At 44.8% G+C, this 15,479-nt stretch overlaps 1 protein-coding gene across 16 annotated transcripts in view; it reads right to left on the minus strand.

The window, feature by feature from the left end:
• Positions 1–4,148: 4,148 nt before the first annotated feature.
• Positions 4,149–15,479, minus strand: part of DEPDC5 (DEP domain containing 5) — a 43,134-nt gene continuing 31,803 nt past the window's right edge. For 12 of the 16 annotated variants that reach the window (XM_015275425.4, XM_004934359.5, XM_004934358.5 and 9 more), the window contains 9 exons: positions 15,376–15,453; positions 14,812–14,944; positions 13,708–13,816; positions 13,188–13,412; positions 9,147–9,316; positions 8,028–8,199; positions 6,867–6,927; positions 5,782–5,864; positions 4,149–4,940 (listed from right to left, as the gene is read on the minus strand). In XM_015275425.4, coding sequence (XP_015130911.2) covers positions 4,645–4,940; positions 5,782–5,864; positions 6,867–6,927; positions 8,028–8,199; positions 9,147–9,316; positions 13,188–13,412; positions 13,708–13,816; positions 14,812–14,944; positions 15,376–15,453 — 1,327 coding nt within the window. In that variant the 3' untranslated portion in view covers positions 4,149–4,644. The remainder of the gene's footprint in view (positions 4,941–5,781; positions 5,865–6,866; positions 6,928–8,027; positions 8,200–9,146; positions 9,317–13,187; positions 13,413–13,707; positions 13,817–14,811; positions 14,945–15,375; positions 15,454–15,479) is intronic. The other 4 variants (XM_040648145.2, XM_040648144.2, XM_040648143.2 and 1 more) reach the window with 1 other exon arrangement.

Below are 15,479 nucleotides of genomic sequence, written 5' to 3' on the forward strand. Positions count from 1 at the left end.
CTGCTGCTCCTTTATATGGTTAGAGCACCCTCAGGGCACGAGTTGATGAGCTTTTCCATATGAAGATGGTGGGATTTTTGACATCCTTGATAACTTGCAAACCAGTTACAGACCTGAGCAGGCTGCAGGCTCATGTCCTGAGCCACTCCCCCTCCTGCAAACCCAGGTGCAGGGAGGGAGCAGGGGAAAAAGAACAAGTAAAATGATCAAGTCTTTCCCTTCAGTTCTGAAGGCAGTGAGGCAAAAGAGCTCTCAGAGCCACCAGAGACATTTGTTCACTCCGTCTCCAATAAGTCTGTGTGGATTCCATTACGGAGATTGATTTATAAACTCAAAAACAGTTGGCAGAAAACAGATTTCATCCTGCTCCCCTAGGCAATTTGTTTGCTAAAGGAAACCATTTACTGTTATTTTATATGGCTATATTTAAACACGCAACATACTGCATGAAACCTCAACACATGCGCTTTCCACACAATGACAGCTTCACATCACCAACATACTGCTCATGGCACGAGCACTGATGCACTCACCACATCAAGGAGCTCCCACTAACCCCAAGCAAGCATCTGTATCGCACTCACAGAACAACATCTGCTGTACTAAACTACATAAACGGAATAATGAGATAGCGTAAATGAAGAATGTGTTTGGAAATTCAGGCACAAGTTGGTATCATATCCTGATCTTTTAGGACTTTTAGTACCTCTTCGTGCACAACCTCATCACGCTCTCAATTCTGTTTTTTGTTGTTGTGGTGGTTTTTTGTTTGTCTCTTGTTTAAATGGAATTTCGAAAGCTGCTCCTGCTTTGTGAAAAGAAACAAACCATCTCCACACTGCAGACCTTTTCTCCAGGCCATGCCATCTTGTATGAGAAGGGGCTGGGAAAAACTGAGCACCATGGAGACAGACTTCAAAGCCTGAAACTTTTACCTTGCAAGTTAGTAGCACACAAGGGTTAATGAAATAATTCACAGGTCACTTTCATTACAAATTTGTCTGCATCCAGATAAGGTAGATACATGCTTACATCGACAGTCTTCTCCCCTCCCCCCAAATTCTGAGAGTTTAACGTGATAGGTGAGTATAAAGTATGTTCTAGTGAGGAAAATGCAATTGCACACAGCCTACGACCCAATCAGGTCAGAACTGTTTATCACCACAATACAGCCCTTGTGAGTGAAGGTTGTTTCCCTGCCTACATTCAATCCCCATAAAAGTCAGACCTGTTAAAGGGCCAACAAAGAACTTACCTTCCCTTCATCTTTTTGTTCAAAGCAAGTGAAATTACTCAGCATCATTTTTCTTTTCTTTTTTTCTTTTTTTAATTAATTTATTTATTTTAAGGAAACTTTTAGGGAAAGATCAAATGTGGGCAATCCCAGCCCCACAAGGGCTTCTGAGGACAGATTTATGATGAGATCACTTATAGACCCTTGATCACAGAACACTGTTTTTGTGTGGTGAAGGCACCTGACTGGAAGAAGCATATCCCTGCCCATTGTTTCTTCCTTGGTTTTGTTGTTACCTGTGCAGCTTTGCTGCAGGGCTGCTGGTGTACTTTGAATACTTCCTATTATTCACACCTTTGGGACAAAGGGAAGGAGATGGAGGATTCTTGTGCACACAGGAGATGGAATAAGGATTTGTGTATATAACAGAACATGAGATCAAGATGGACTCCAGAAGATTCATTCACATTCAAGTAAAATTTTCTTACATTGCCACATAGAGTCAAATCACCAAGAAAAACCCAGAGACAAGTCATCATCCTGAAACATGAGAAGAGTCTCTCTGCACCTCATTACAGCAGAGAAACCGCTCTGGTTCCCCCACACCTTGGTACCTCCTCTTGCAACAAAATTTCTGCATTAGTGTCAGAAAAATCTTTATGGTGTTTCTCCATAAACCTCCAGTAGTGAATCTCATGCCAAAGCCAGACCAGCTTCTCCTTCTCCTCTGCCCTGCAACACTGAATGGAAATACTGTGCTACTGAGCCCTATCACAGTGCTCAGTCAGACTTCCCAGAGTTACACTATTCCCCTTGGCCGACTACAGCAGTATCTGCCTGCAGCACAGGCCTTTGTTTCAGGACAACCACTGCACACACATTGCTTTTCACTGCACCAGCAGGAAATGCTTCACTCACTGCAGTTTGTTCTAACCCTAACAACTTAAACCCCTATTTTTGTCTGCATGAAGCAAAGGAGAACACGTCCCTACCTTCAGGAGCACACAGGCTGTGTTGCACCGTCCCTTATGGATGTGGACATGCACACAAGCTCAGACAATGTGGATGTTAGGGAGAAAATGCATCCTCTGCCTGCAGCCCACCACGGCCCCATCCAGCTGCTCCAGAGCAGGAGGTGAGCCCTGCAGCTCCCAGCAGAGCTGTGCTGCTCGCTCCAGCAGCAGATCCTTAGATTTGTTCCTTCTCAGCACGGCCATGAACGGCTTCATGCTTAGGCCCCACGGAAAACCTTTTCTAGACAGTGAAGAAAGTTGTGGTTAGATAAAAACAAGTCTCTCCTATTTTTAGCTCCTATGGTATGGAGAGAAAAAAAGAAGCTTAACATCCACTGCTTGCAGCTTCCAACTACTACAACATTAAGCACAGAGACGCTCAGGGGACAAGCAGGGCGCTTCTCTCCCAGGCACAGTGGGACAGACAGGCCAGGCAGCCAGCACAGCACTGGACCTGCTTCCCCATCTCCCCAGGGACACCTCCCACAGGGCTGCACCGTGCTGTCCCTTCCTCCCACCACAGCCCCACTACCTACAGCTCACTAGCCACCTGCCCCACTGCCTGGCCAGCCTGGAGGGATCTCCCCCCACCTCACAGGTGTGAACTTCTGCTGACTCCTGGGCTCTGCATACTCTGAGCATCCCTCCCTTCCCCCCCCCCCAGCACTTGTTCTGCCAGAGACTGCACGCACAGTCCCTTCAGAGTAAGGCTGTAGTAGAAGAGATTATGAGTTACTGTTACAGCAGAGTATTTTAAGATATTAACTGGGATCAGACATGCACTGTTAACTTTAACATGCTTAAGTGAACTGAATGAGTATGGAGCTCAAACTCATCCTTCCTAGACGGGTCCCAACACCTACTAACAGGTGAGTAGTACCAATCATACAGTAGAAAGAAAATCTTTTGAAGGGGAAGGGACCCCCAAAGGCCGTCTGTTCACACTGCCTGCAGCGCACAGGGACACCCACAGCCCCATCAGTGCTCACAGTCCCGTCCCCTGGCCTTTGTCTGCAGGGATGGGACGTCACCACATCTCTGGGCACCCTGAGCAGTGCCTCACCACCCCCCCCCCCCCCACTGTAAATAACTTCCTTATATCCAATCTAAATCTCCCCTCTCTTTGTTTGAAACCATTTCCCCTCATCCTATCACACAGACCCTGCTGAAGGGTCTGCTGCTTCCTTCTTACAGAGAGCCCTTTAGGTACTAATGGGCCGCTCTCAGCTCTCCCTGGAGCCTTCTCCTCTCAAGCCTGCACAGCCCCAGCTCAGCCCGTCCTCACAGGGAGGTGTTCCATCCCTTAAAACATTTTTGAGGCCCTCCTCTGGATGCACCCAAACAGGTCCATGTTTCTCCTGTGCTGAGGACTCCACATCCAGACAAAGCACTTCAGGTGAGTTCTCACAGCGCTGAGCTTAGGGGACAATCAGCTTTAGGGACAGAACTGCAGCATCAGCTCTGAACAGCAGTGAGAAGGTGTCAGCCCTCCACTGCCCTCAGTGCAGTGACCATACAGAACAGGAACTGCCACCCACTCAGGGTCCTGCACCCACCCCACCCCACGCCCACTTCTCCCACTCACTGTGTGCTGCCTTCCGCTTGCACGGACAATGACCATGTACTGGAATGCAGGCATCTCCATTTCACTGCATACAGACTAATGCTAACAATCTGATTCCTCCTTTTCTTCCCATCAGCAGCTTCATGTGATGAGTGCCCCTGAGTTCTCTGCAGGGTGGATGCTAGCCCTGCAGGGCAGGAGCAGGCTGTGTGCCACTGCTCTGGCTGCTGGGCTCTGACATTGGTGCACACAAGCTGCAGCATCTCCTTTGGTGATGTTCTCTTTTACTCCCTGTTTCTGCACCGCTGCCTGGAGTTACAACAAAACATCAGGTCACTCAATTCTCAGCATTTTTACTTATTTACACATACGAAATTTAACAGTCATCTCTCACACTTTATCATACATATTCACACAACCAGGTACACCTCAAAAGGAGAAGAGAGGGGCTGCAGCCTGCCATGGCAGGCAAACAGCAGTGACCACTTCCAGTGCCCATTAGCTGCCCCCATCATTCTGTGCTGAACAGAACTGCCCTTGAAGACCATTTGCCCTTTTCTTGCTCTACCTCTGCTCTAACTGAAGTTTTGGCAACTGAGGACTGTGTCAACTCGATACCAAACAGAGGTCAGGTGACAGGTATGGGCAAGCCAAGAGCTCAGGTTCTTTTTCCAAGGGCTTAATCAAATTCTGTTGAATATCAACAGCTATATTGAACACGTCCCCTTGGAGCCACAGGATGAAACCACCAGAGGGGCTCTTTTCCAGTCATTCTCTCCCTCTACTTCCTTGCCACAAGGTAAAGCTTTCTCCTTACGAGACAAATCCCTATCTCACGGAGCACTGGCATGCATCTTGTCCAGGCAGTCGGTCCAGAAGAGCACGAGCCGGCTGTCTTTGTTCCAGCAGAAGTCTGTGAAGTCTTTCAGCAGCCGATCAGCAAACTTCTCATCCCCGGTGGCGCTGGACCGCCATGTTTTTGTCAGCATGGTGTTGTAGGCCCAGTTGTAGCCAATGCGCTCTTCACAGAACATGTTCTGGTTGGTGGAGCTGGTGGAGTTGCGCCGGCGTCGCTGCTGCCCACAAGAAAATTTCCGCTTGGAATATGGCAGCTGCAAAAACACCGTCCCTGAGGGAAACAGACAGGACTTGAGCCTCAGGCACACCTAAGTCCCTATAACTATTAGCTGACTTACTGAGCTTCCGTTAATTGCCTTCAAGCAAGGTAAAACAGAATATAGTTTTCCTCCTTTGCTTTTACACACTATTTCTTCCTGCAAATTGCAGCACTGGGAAAGAGCACTTAGTCTTGCCTTTCTCTTCGTAGAAGGGAACGAAGCAGAAGTGTAGGCCCTGATCCATTTTTCTAACCTTACATAAATTTCCATTCTCTTCTGCAGTCTTCCTAAAGCTCTTCTCCTGTCATGGCCTTCACACTCCAGCAGCCCTTTTGAACATGTTATTTCACAGTAATACACCATGCATGGAGCTTAGTTAGAAGTGCTGACAGAGCTAACATTTACAAAGTGAATCCTAAATACTCGATCCATCTCCCACACAGTGCATACAGGTAGAGAGACATCTACAACTGACCTTAAGCCTGAGAGCACAGCACTGACTTCTCCCAGTTCCTTTCCCTTCTAGCTGCTACATACACATTTGTTTATCCTGCACTTGGAATAAGCTCTGCCTTATTTCTTATTATTTCTCCATCTCCTGGAAATAAAAAGTTTCAGAGACACTATAAAGTGAGATTTCAAAACAGGGCCATTCATTAGCAGCAACACTTTGCATTTCTCATACCATCTTGCCAGTTTTCTGGTTTGTGTTGGCTGATGCAGCTGCCTGCCATCTGACTAGGGACATAATGAGGACAAACGTCACTGACAAAACACAAAGTGCATGGCAAATGGCTCTTCTGTTTATGATAGCCTCCTTCTTGTCTCCAGTGTCTGCCAAGTATTGCTCACCTGTGACATGGATATACTGAGGCTTGTTCTCAGCTGGAAAGTTGAATGCAGAAGCCGAGTATTTATCCTGCACAAATCCAAATCTGGAGAAACAAACACCAGAGAAATAATTAAAAAAAAAAAAAAACTGACGAGCCATTCCAGCTATAATTCTGTCAGCCCAAGGCAGGGGCACAAAGGAAAACCTTCCACTATCACAAAGGCTTCCTTTTGCTGTGGTCTGAAGGCAAGGTGGAAATGGACAGAGAGTTGAGTTTCTCCAAACGCTCTCTGCTCTTGCTAGGGACAGTGTGAAAAACTGCAGCTCCACACTGATCTTTGTCCTAGCCCCCGCAGAAACAAGGGTCTGTAGAACAGCTCAGGAGGGCATTGAGCAGTATATGACTAAATGAAGTAGTTACTAACAAAGGAGGGAAGAGCAATAGACAAGAAAGACAGTCAAGCTGTAACATGACTTTGTTCGTGCTGGGCAACATTTCACATGAAACTTAGCACAGCTTACCTTCTTTCTATGCTAATGAAAGCACATTTCCAAGACCAAGTCCATTCCAAAAGGCAGCCACTCTACCATGAAAAAAGACCCTGCCAGCAGCACAGTGTAAGAAGCTGGCAGTTCAAGCACACAGAAGTATAGAAAGTTTACAGCAATTCCTTCTCAAATGGGCCCAACCTCCTGTGTACAGTTCTTATCCCACACCTCTGCTTATTGTTAATCATTGGTTGCCATCCAGATCAACACTATGTTAAGTACACATGAAGGAAATAACTGTCCCTACTCATAGAGAAATGTATTTGCAGTTTGTCTTCAAGTTTAGTGCAACAGCACCTTCCAAAGCCAATGCCCTCCCACAACAAGAGCATGGCCTGCCAGTGACAGGATGAAACACTGCCTACCTGCCCCCTGCGCCCACACGGGCACTTCCAGACATTCTAGTTATGTTTTAATCTCAAAACTGGCTAGCACACTGCAGAGAGGCAGACTGCACAGAACTCAAGTCACACAGGGGTGGCTGTTCATTGTAGGTCTTCCATCCTACATTCTCCAAGGAGGTGCAAACGTTTCAGTCGTTCTGCTCTGTACATACCTGTATGCTATTGCTTCCTGCAGGAGATGCATACGGTCCCAGTATGTTTCTGGTTCAAAGCCTGAAGCAAACAAAAAGGTTATCTAGTAAAGCCACTTCCTTCTCTTTAAAAACTACAGCTTTCCTCAGAACACCTCTGTGCACTTTGGTTTTTCTAGCAACTTCTTTTAATCCCACTGTTTTCTGTGAGCTGTCCCTTGAATGCCCACTAATTAGAGATATGCCTTGCTAATTAGAGATATGTCAGCAGCAGATTCATCCCTGAGTTTAGCTTTTGCATCTCCAGAGATGAAGGAAAGGATCATAACAGGGTGTGTGGGAGGGGACAAGGAGGAGCGTGGGCTGAAGACAGTGCACCACACAGTGCACTGAGAATACTTCAAAGTCAGAGAAGCTACATTGACATCACAACAGATGGATTTGTCACTGACTGTTCCACATTTACACCTGGACATAGGCTTATAAAGAAAAAAAGAATTAATGAAAGTAAATAAAACATTTTTTTTTTTTTTTAAACAGAGCCTTTTACTGATTGCTCCCTCTCACAATGCAGTGCTGCCTCTCTGTATGGGGACTGAGCTCTCCGATCTCTGAGCTTCCACCCAAGGTCTGCCACAACGGCATCACACAGAAGGGTGAGGTCACACTACAGAAAAAGAGATTGCAGTTTCTAGCTCCTAATCTCATATGCAAACACCCTTACCATGAATGTAACCATGGCAACTATAAAGAGGGCTGTGAAAGCCTCATCTCACCAAGGAGGAGGATAAACAAATGCAGGACACAAATTCAGAGCAGCTCTGGGCAGGGTCTACCAGCAATAACGACTTTTACTGCATAACATCACATCAAACAGAGCAACTACGTGCTATAGGCTCTGTGAGGGTATGCAACATTATGGCAGAGATCACGGAGAGGCAACCCTTCCTGTGCCTGGGAACTTCCTTCTGCCAGCTGCATATACTGTCTGTGCTGATCAGGCTGCCAGCACCGCTTCCTCTGAACTTTCCTGAGAGCAGCTGCTGAAACCCAAAACCAGGCCCTTCCTTCAGCTAACATGCGTCTGGTTAACGAGGTTTTTCATGTCAGCTGTCTGCCAGGAAGGACCCACTTGCAAGAAAAAATATCAAGGCATAGAACAAAGGAACAAACATCTCTTACCATCAAACAAGTGCTCACTACCCTCCTTCACCAAGCAGCTAACGTTGAGTGGGATGAACAGCTGAGCTCGAAGTGGGTCGCCATACAAGTAGCTGGGCAATGCAAAGGGGCCTTCCAGGACTGGAACCAGCAGGAATCCACAGGATGTGGCTTTCCGATGCCAACCCTGAACCTGAGAAAAAGATTGAAACAGTGAATCATACAGCATATGTCGTGGGGCACCAAGGTGCACAGGAGCAACTAATTGCCCAAGAATAGATCAGACAACTCAATTCTCCACTGGCACAGCCTGCTTTGCATGGCAGACACACAAGTGTCCTTGTAAGCAAAGCAGTACAAGCACAAGGCTTTCCTTTTGTAAGTGCCACATCAATCAGAAAGCACTTTAAAATAGGACATTTTTCAGGAACTGATTCAGCCTACTTATCATCAGTGGCTAAGCACTGCTGCTTTACTGGAACAGTGCAATAGATTTCAAATAAAAGCAAAAACAACCACCTTGTGCTGTTTGTCTGGGTTGGGTGAAACCTGGCACTAACAGTTTGCGTTTTAAAGAAGATAAAAATAGAGAAAAAAATCTAAACATTAAAAAAAAATGACATATACTGCTTGGATTTGCAGTTTGAAATGTTCTCAGGAAGTTTTAGATAACTAAAATGCACTGCTGAACAGGAAGGTCCCATTGCCCAGAAAAGCCTTGCCATAAAAGCAATTCCACTCAATTTTGTTTTATTTTTTTATTTTTGGGTCAAGAGGGAATGCGATGCAAAACAGATTCCTTTCCAAGAACTCCCTTCAAGGCCTAAGGTTTGCTCAAGCGGGACTTAAATACCACCTCCACCTGTAGTGACCTCTGCATACCAAGAATGAAGCCCTCTAAAAGCAGAACACTGTCCTGCAGACATAATGACTATGGATAGCATGATAAATGCTGACCAGATGCAGCAATGCTAATGATGATCTGTAAAATTACCCATGGAAAAGATGGCAGATCCAACTCCCCACGTCTCCCCTAATACTTTCCATCAGCTTCACATGACAGACGTGTCCCCAGCAGTATGAGGGATACAAAGGCCAGAAGGGCATTGCTGTGGCTACCTAGTACACAGGGACTCTTACCATCTCAAAAAGAACAGCTGCAGTCACCGCCATCCAGTGTAACTTGATTTCAAAGGCAGCGTTCAAGGAGAAATTGCCATGATAATAACAACTGCACCACTCCAGACGGTCCGTGCGGTTATTCACATCCACGTCAAGCGTCACTGTCCGTTGCTCAGGCACTGTGGCAGCTACACAGCCAAGGAACAGGGGTACATTTAAGAGATGTACTCAAGAGAAGGAGGGAATTTGGATGAAAGAAAAAACAAACAAGACCAACAAGCTACTTGAAATGAATTTGCCCTCCCACTCCTCCCCAAATGTTTCTGGGTTGCAGAATAGTCCCAGAATGCTGTCTATATGGAAGAAAAAGGCAAAAAAAAATTAAAAATAATAAAAAAAAAACCTAAGCATTGCTCATATGAGGGGTCTGCGTCGTTGAATTACCTTCCCAAGAAGTGAAAAGGCATTTCAACTGCAATAAAGATACAGAACCAAGAGTCAAGAAGCTCATCAATAAGCAACTGGTGGCATCAGAGCAAACAGCAAGGCAGCCCCATCTCCTTCACAGCCACAGTTTGGTTTTAGTACCTCTCTGTGACCCCACCAGAAATCACACGGTGCTGCTGCACAGGGCAGGAGCATTCCAGTACTTTCTGGAGCCAAGGGAGATTAGAAATTAAACTTCATGCATCTTTAACCCCAAATCAATATCCCACACTACCACATGTCTAGAACTGCACATACAGTGCTTGTTGTAAAAGCAAGATGAGTCAGCCAAGACACGTGCAGCAGTGTTAGCATCACTGCAATACTCCGTGCTGCTTTGCAGTAAGTGCTGGGACAGTGCCCAAGATACATCTCCTTCTGTGCCTTACAGCCCAGCATCCCGGTGACAGAAAATCTGAGGTATCAAGTAAAAGAGAAATGGAAGCAAAGAAAGTGGAAGAAGTGACCTGTATGGTGTCATAAGGGGACTGCAAGGTCAGCGACAGAAACCAGATCACCTGAGTTTCAGTCCGAAGTTCTGCTATGAACCACTGCTGTCACTTTCAACTTTTCTTTGTACAAGAGAATTATTTCACATCTCAATAAAGTTAAATGCTGACAGAAATTAAGGGCTGCAAAACTATTGTTGAAAAACTTGTGCTTTTTTCTTTTTCTTTCAGATTGATGCACAAGGGATGGATACTGCTTTTCTTGCTTCAGTAGAGGATGCACTCTTTTATGAGGTCAACTTTTAAACAACCTCATTTTATGACTTAATGGCATTAAAAAGTGGTTGAAGTTGGTCCTGAAGGTAGATGGGACAGTTCCCATCTCCACTTCTACTGTAAGTTGGCTGGACACAATTTTCAAGGTTAAAAGCAAATCTTTTATATTGTCATTACTGCAGCTTAGGAACAGCTCAAAATAAAAGTAAAGGAAAAATGGAAGAACATCATCCAGTTTTGTTTTGTAACTAAAATCCATGTTTGTCTTTTCTGACAAATCCATGTGTCATTTCTGAGCTGGTTTGCTATAGTCAGACAGAGCAGCATCTTGGGATTCCCATTTTCTTGCTCCTTTCCAGTGGATTATCAACGTGCATTACAAGATTACCGTGTCAGTTTTGTAATGAAGTATGAATCCCATTCTGAGATGTTGGAAAGCAAATCCCAGAAGCTATAATGTGAAAGCAGCTTAGCTGGGCAGACGCCAGTTGTTAGCTAAGATGTCAGTTGCAACACTGCAGCCCAGTGTGTCTGAACCAGCACACAGTGAAGAATGAGCTCCCTGCTCCCTTAGGCTGTTCCTTTTTCCAAATAACACAACCTCCCCATTAGGGTTGGAGTTGGCCTCTCCACCTTGCCTGCAGCTGTAATTCATAGGCAAAGCAACAGGAAGGCAGTCCAACCAGGTGAGCTAATCACAAGGACCTTACAAACAGATGTGAAATATCCACGTCACTGATCCACCTGAATTTAGAAACCAGTTTAATTTTGATAGAATAAACACCCTGCCTTCCATAGACCCAACTTTAAGAGAACTCACCTGCTTCCCAATTGACTTGTTCTAGCAAGTATTTAACTAAGGATTTATCGAGTACATCGGAGAGGAGCAGGCAGGTTATTCTCCAGTCGCAGACTACACTACATACATGACTACAATGGCTACTGCATGCATTGCTATAAATTGAAAGGGACAAGATTAAGTGTTTCACAGGTCAGACTTCCACTGGGAAGGGAAAGGGGACAATCACTGGGCAATAATAGGGGAACTGGGAGGGAAAAAGATTTTAGATCCGTGGAGCTTGTTCCAGAGCTCCCAATGCTTGCATGCAATTTCATGTCACAGCCTGACATTTAGGGAAGGTGGGGAGGGGAAGAAACAAAAACGACAACCAAATCAAAGCCAAGAGAGGAACAAATGAAGTCACGTGGACCAGAGGTCATCTGGGTTTAGTAAAGCTCCTTGTCTCAGATGAGCTGGTAACATTTTTTGGGCACTCTGTTTAGAAGAGGGACAGCACAGAAACATCAGTTAAAACAGTTCCTTGGTAAGGAAAAAGCTCAACGCTGGATCTCCCTCCAGGACACTATTATTTCTTAAACAACCACGTGAGCAATCTGGAGGTATTTTTCATTATTCCAAGGACTGCATGTTAGTTAAATAGCAGAATGGGTATAATCACAACTGAAATGAACGTTACACAGGTGTATACTCCAACACACACTGTGGGAATACACCAGCTGGTTCTCTGCCCACTTCCCCAGGTGCAAGCTTACCGAGTCTCAATTTTCTCATCTCACAAAAGAGGGCAGACATAGAAAAGTGAAGTGGTTTTTTGGCCTAAGTAGTGAGTAAGAGATCAAAGGAGGAACACGATCCAGCCCAAGCCCCTCCAGCCTTCACAATGCTCCCACACCAGCCTACGTTCAGGCTTTGGCTCTGGCAAATCCTTGAGCTAATGAGGTTGGATACTGGCCAAGGCAACAGATTTATCGTGTGACAAGGAAAAATATCCAACATATGTTGGCTTCAGGGAATTAACCATCAGTTCAGACTTGCATCCTTAACACTTTCCCACTTCTGATGCTGTTCCTCTTCCAACAAGGCTTTCAGAAATACACAAGGATGACTGTAACTTCAGATTTAGGAGATACTGCATGAGCAATAAGAAGCTTCTCTTCAGAAGGTCAAATATACAAAACAGGAGAACAACAGAATTTTCTTTTTATCCCTAATTGAGATAGGCTTTTAAAAGGTGTATCTAATAAATCTGAAGCTACAATTTTATAGCAATGATTTCTCTGGTAATTTTAAACAGGGAAAGGGGAACAAAAGCAAGTGACTCAGGCTGGCCTGGAAGTAAAGAGATGACAAAGCAACAAAGTCAAACATGCAACCAGTATGTTTCACGGGCTGTTAGTGGTAGCATTGTACTTCATACATTACAGAATTCAGATATTACAATGGTATCTCATTCAACAACATTATTATCGTTGATACACAAGCCCTGCTGCTTCCACACTGCAGAGATAATTTGTAGCTGGGCCTCCCAGGCTTTAATATAAGGAGTCTCTCTATAAACGATTCAGATTAGCCAAGAAACCTCGAGCACGTAATCACAGAAAGCTTCTCTATCACATCTGGATCTGACTGGGACTCCTGCCATCGAGAAGCAATTCAGCATGTCATTTCAGGCACAGCTTGGTAGCTTTGCTGTTTCACAACTTATCCATCAGAGATTGAAAAGAGTTCCTCTGGATCCACAAGGAGACAGGTTAGGGTTCTCCTCTGTGAGTTCTAGAGGATGGCATGGCAGTTCAGTAACACAGAACTTTTTCATTATACTTAGTTTCAGAATAAATTCCAGTACTCAGAAGCAAAGATTGCCCTGCCCAGCCAGTGAAACACACCTCGGACATACGAGTTTACCTGCAAGACACATGTAAGGCCAGCATGAAATTTGCAGCTTTTTTGCTGGTCCACGTGAGATCATACCCTTGGCTGGCTGCTCTTCCCCCTTCAAACTATCCCCATGAACTTCCCCAGCTGTCACCTGTGCTGTGCATCTACCTAATAGTGCAGCTGCCTGGCTCCGTCCTCCGAAACTGCGGCTAAAGGAACTGTGCCTACTTGCATAGGAGGCTGGGCGGCTGGGCAGCCAGGGCAGGAAAAACGCGGGGATTTCCGAGTGCAGGAGCTCTTCTGCCACAAATGCCACCTCAAACCATTTCCTCTGGAAGGCGGAGAAGTCATCCATAGCAGCTGTGTGCCACATGGCAGGCTGCTGCATGCCCACTGAACAAAAAGCAAGGGGAAGGACAGATGGCCATTAGAAACAAGTGCTCAGGATCAAGGAGGAGAAATAATTCTTTCTAAAAAATGGGTAAGGAAAAGAAATATTAGGTTATGTTGTCTGCAGGTTTTTTTTTTTTTTAATAACATTCCCAAAGTCCACATTTCTTGACTCTCTTTAGAGCAGTGATTTTGGTTGCTCCCAAAGTGCATTTCTGCAGCAACACCCATAAGAATCAAGTACAGCTAGCAATTATGCAAGGGAATAATGAGGAATGCCTTGTAACACAATGCTGACCTCGGTCAGGTTCTTTGTCCACAACAATCTTGTAGAAATAAAAGCCATAAATAAAGGTTCGTAAAGCTTCTCCAGATGCATGGACAATCAGCTGCTCTTCTAGCATTTTCTGAACAACAACAAAAAAAGAAGAACAAAACAACACTGTGGAAAAGAAGTCATTCTTTTAGTTACACAAAAGATTATTAAAGAACAGTTGGAAATCAGTTTTCTTCCTGGCATCTTTTTGTCCAGATATGTGCCTGTGGAGAATACCAGCAACGTTCTCTCTCGATATTCAGTAAAGGTACCAAGTCCTTATCTCCTGGGGAAATCGCATTTGACCTTTCTACAGATGTCTTCCTTCCTCCCTTACCATGCTCTCATGCTCTGGATTTACAGATGGATTTAAAGAGAGGTGAGAGTTCAGAAACGTTCTAGGCTCTCCGTTAATTGATATGGATCTCAGTAGAGGAATGAACTCCAAAACATTTCCAGCCACTGCCCAGACACAGTTCAATATGGAAGACAGATTGATGAACACAACCAGCATGTACATCAGCATTCCTAAGACAGAGGACATTTGCTGATTGTACGTGATCAATATACAAACAACTTCATTAACCAAACTAATCACTACAAGACAAAAAAAACCCCACCACACTGTGGTGCTTTGTGGTTACAACACAATGGAGAGTTCATGGTATTTAGTAGCTAACTGGAGATTTATACAGAACTATAACTACATATATCAGTGGTACAATAATATATATTACTACTGAAGACCACCGCTGTTTTGTGATATGGAATCCTAAAAATTCAAACTTTCCAAGAGAAAATGATTATTTGCTAAGATATACATCAAGTAGCACTAGGGAATGCATATTTACTGTAATTTCCATCACCAACTAGCATCTATCTTCTCAGAGGTGCAGAAAGTGTTGGTAAAAGTTATTTTCAGTAGTGCCTTTGTGACCTCGTGTTCTGTTGAATGTATTTTTCAGTATCTAGAGTAGGATTTCAATAAGAAACAGCAATTATTGCAACACTTTCCTCCACTGTTCTACTGTCTTCAAAGAGCGGGGTATTTCTGGCCCCCTCTGCTCCCTTAGGCAGTTCCCTTACCTGCATTATGTCAATTGCCATGGCTTGGGTTTGCACACCTTCCACATTATTCACCAACCAGTGCACAACTTCTGCACTGATGAAACAGGACGGAGAGAGGCCCTTCTGCTCAGAGAGCAGCTGGATCCCTGTGCTGAAACACAGCAAGTCAAACGTGTTAGCACAGCCTGTTCAACAATTCTGTTTAATTCCTAAGACAAAAAAACACTGTTGGGTGGGGAAAAAAAAAAAAAGAGATAAAAATAGAAGTCAGTAGGTGCACCATGTCCCCAAAGTGGAATTTTGTTAGTTTTGGGTGATGTGACAGGGAGATGACACTGACAGCACTTCAGCGTTACTCTCACTGAGAATTCTCGCTTTGGCAGGACTCAAACTCCAGTAATTGAAGTCTGTACTGCAGTGCTGGTACCTCAATGTCTGAAATTCATTGCTGGAGAGATTGGAACTGAAAAGCAAAAAAGCTGGAAAAACTTTTTCCACATCTGACAGGGGCCCTCCTGTGACTCCACATCCACTTACAAAACTTCTAGACAGATGTTAAGCATATTTGAATTAAACACTTACGTAGGATGTTTCATGGCTTCGAGAATCTCCATCAAGGTGGAGGAGGAAGTCAGAGAGCTTACTGAGCACTGCTGAGAGCTGCGAAGCAAGCAGACGTATGCTCA

This window comes from Gallus gallus, chromosome 15 (assembly GCF_016699485.2).
Source record: "Gallus gallus isolate bGalGal1 chromosome 15, bGalGal1.mat.broiler.GRCg7b, whole genome shotgun sequence".
Taxonomy (NCBI): Eukaryota; Metazoa; Chordata; class Aves; order Galliformes; family Phasianidae; genus Gallus; species Gallus gallus.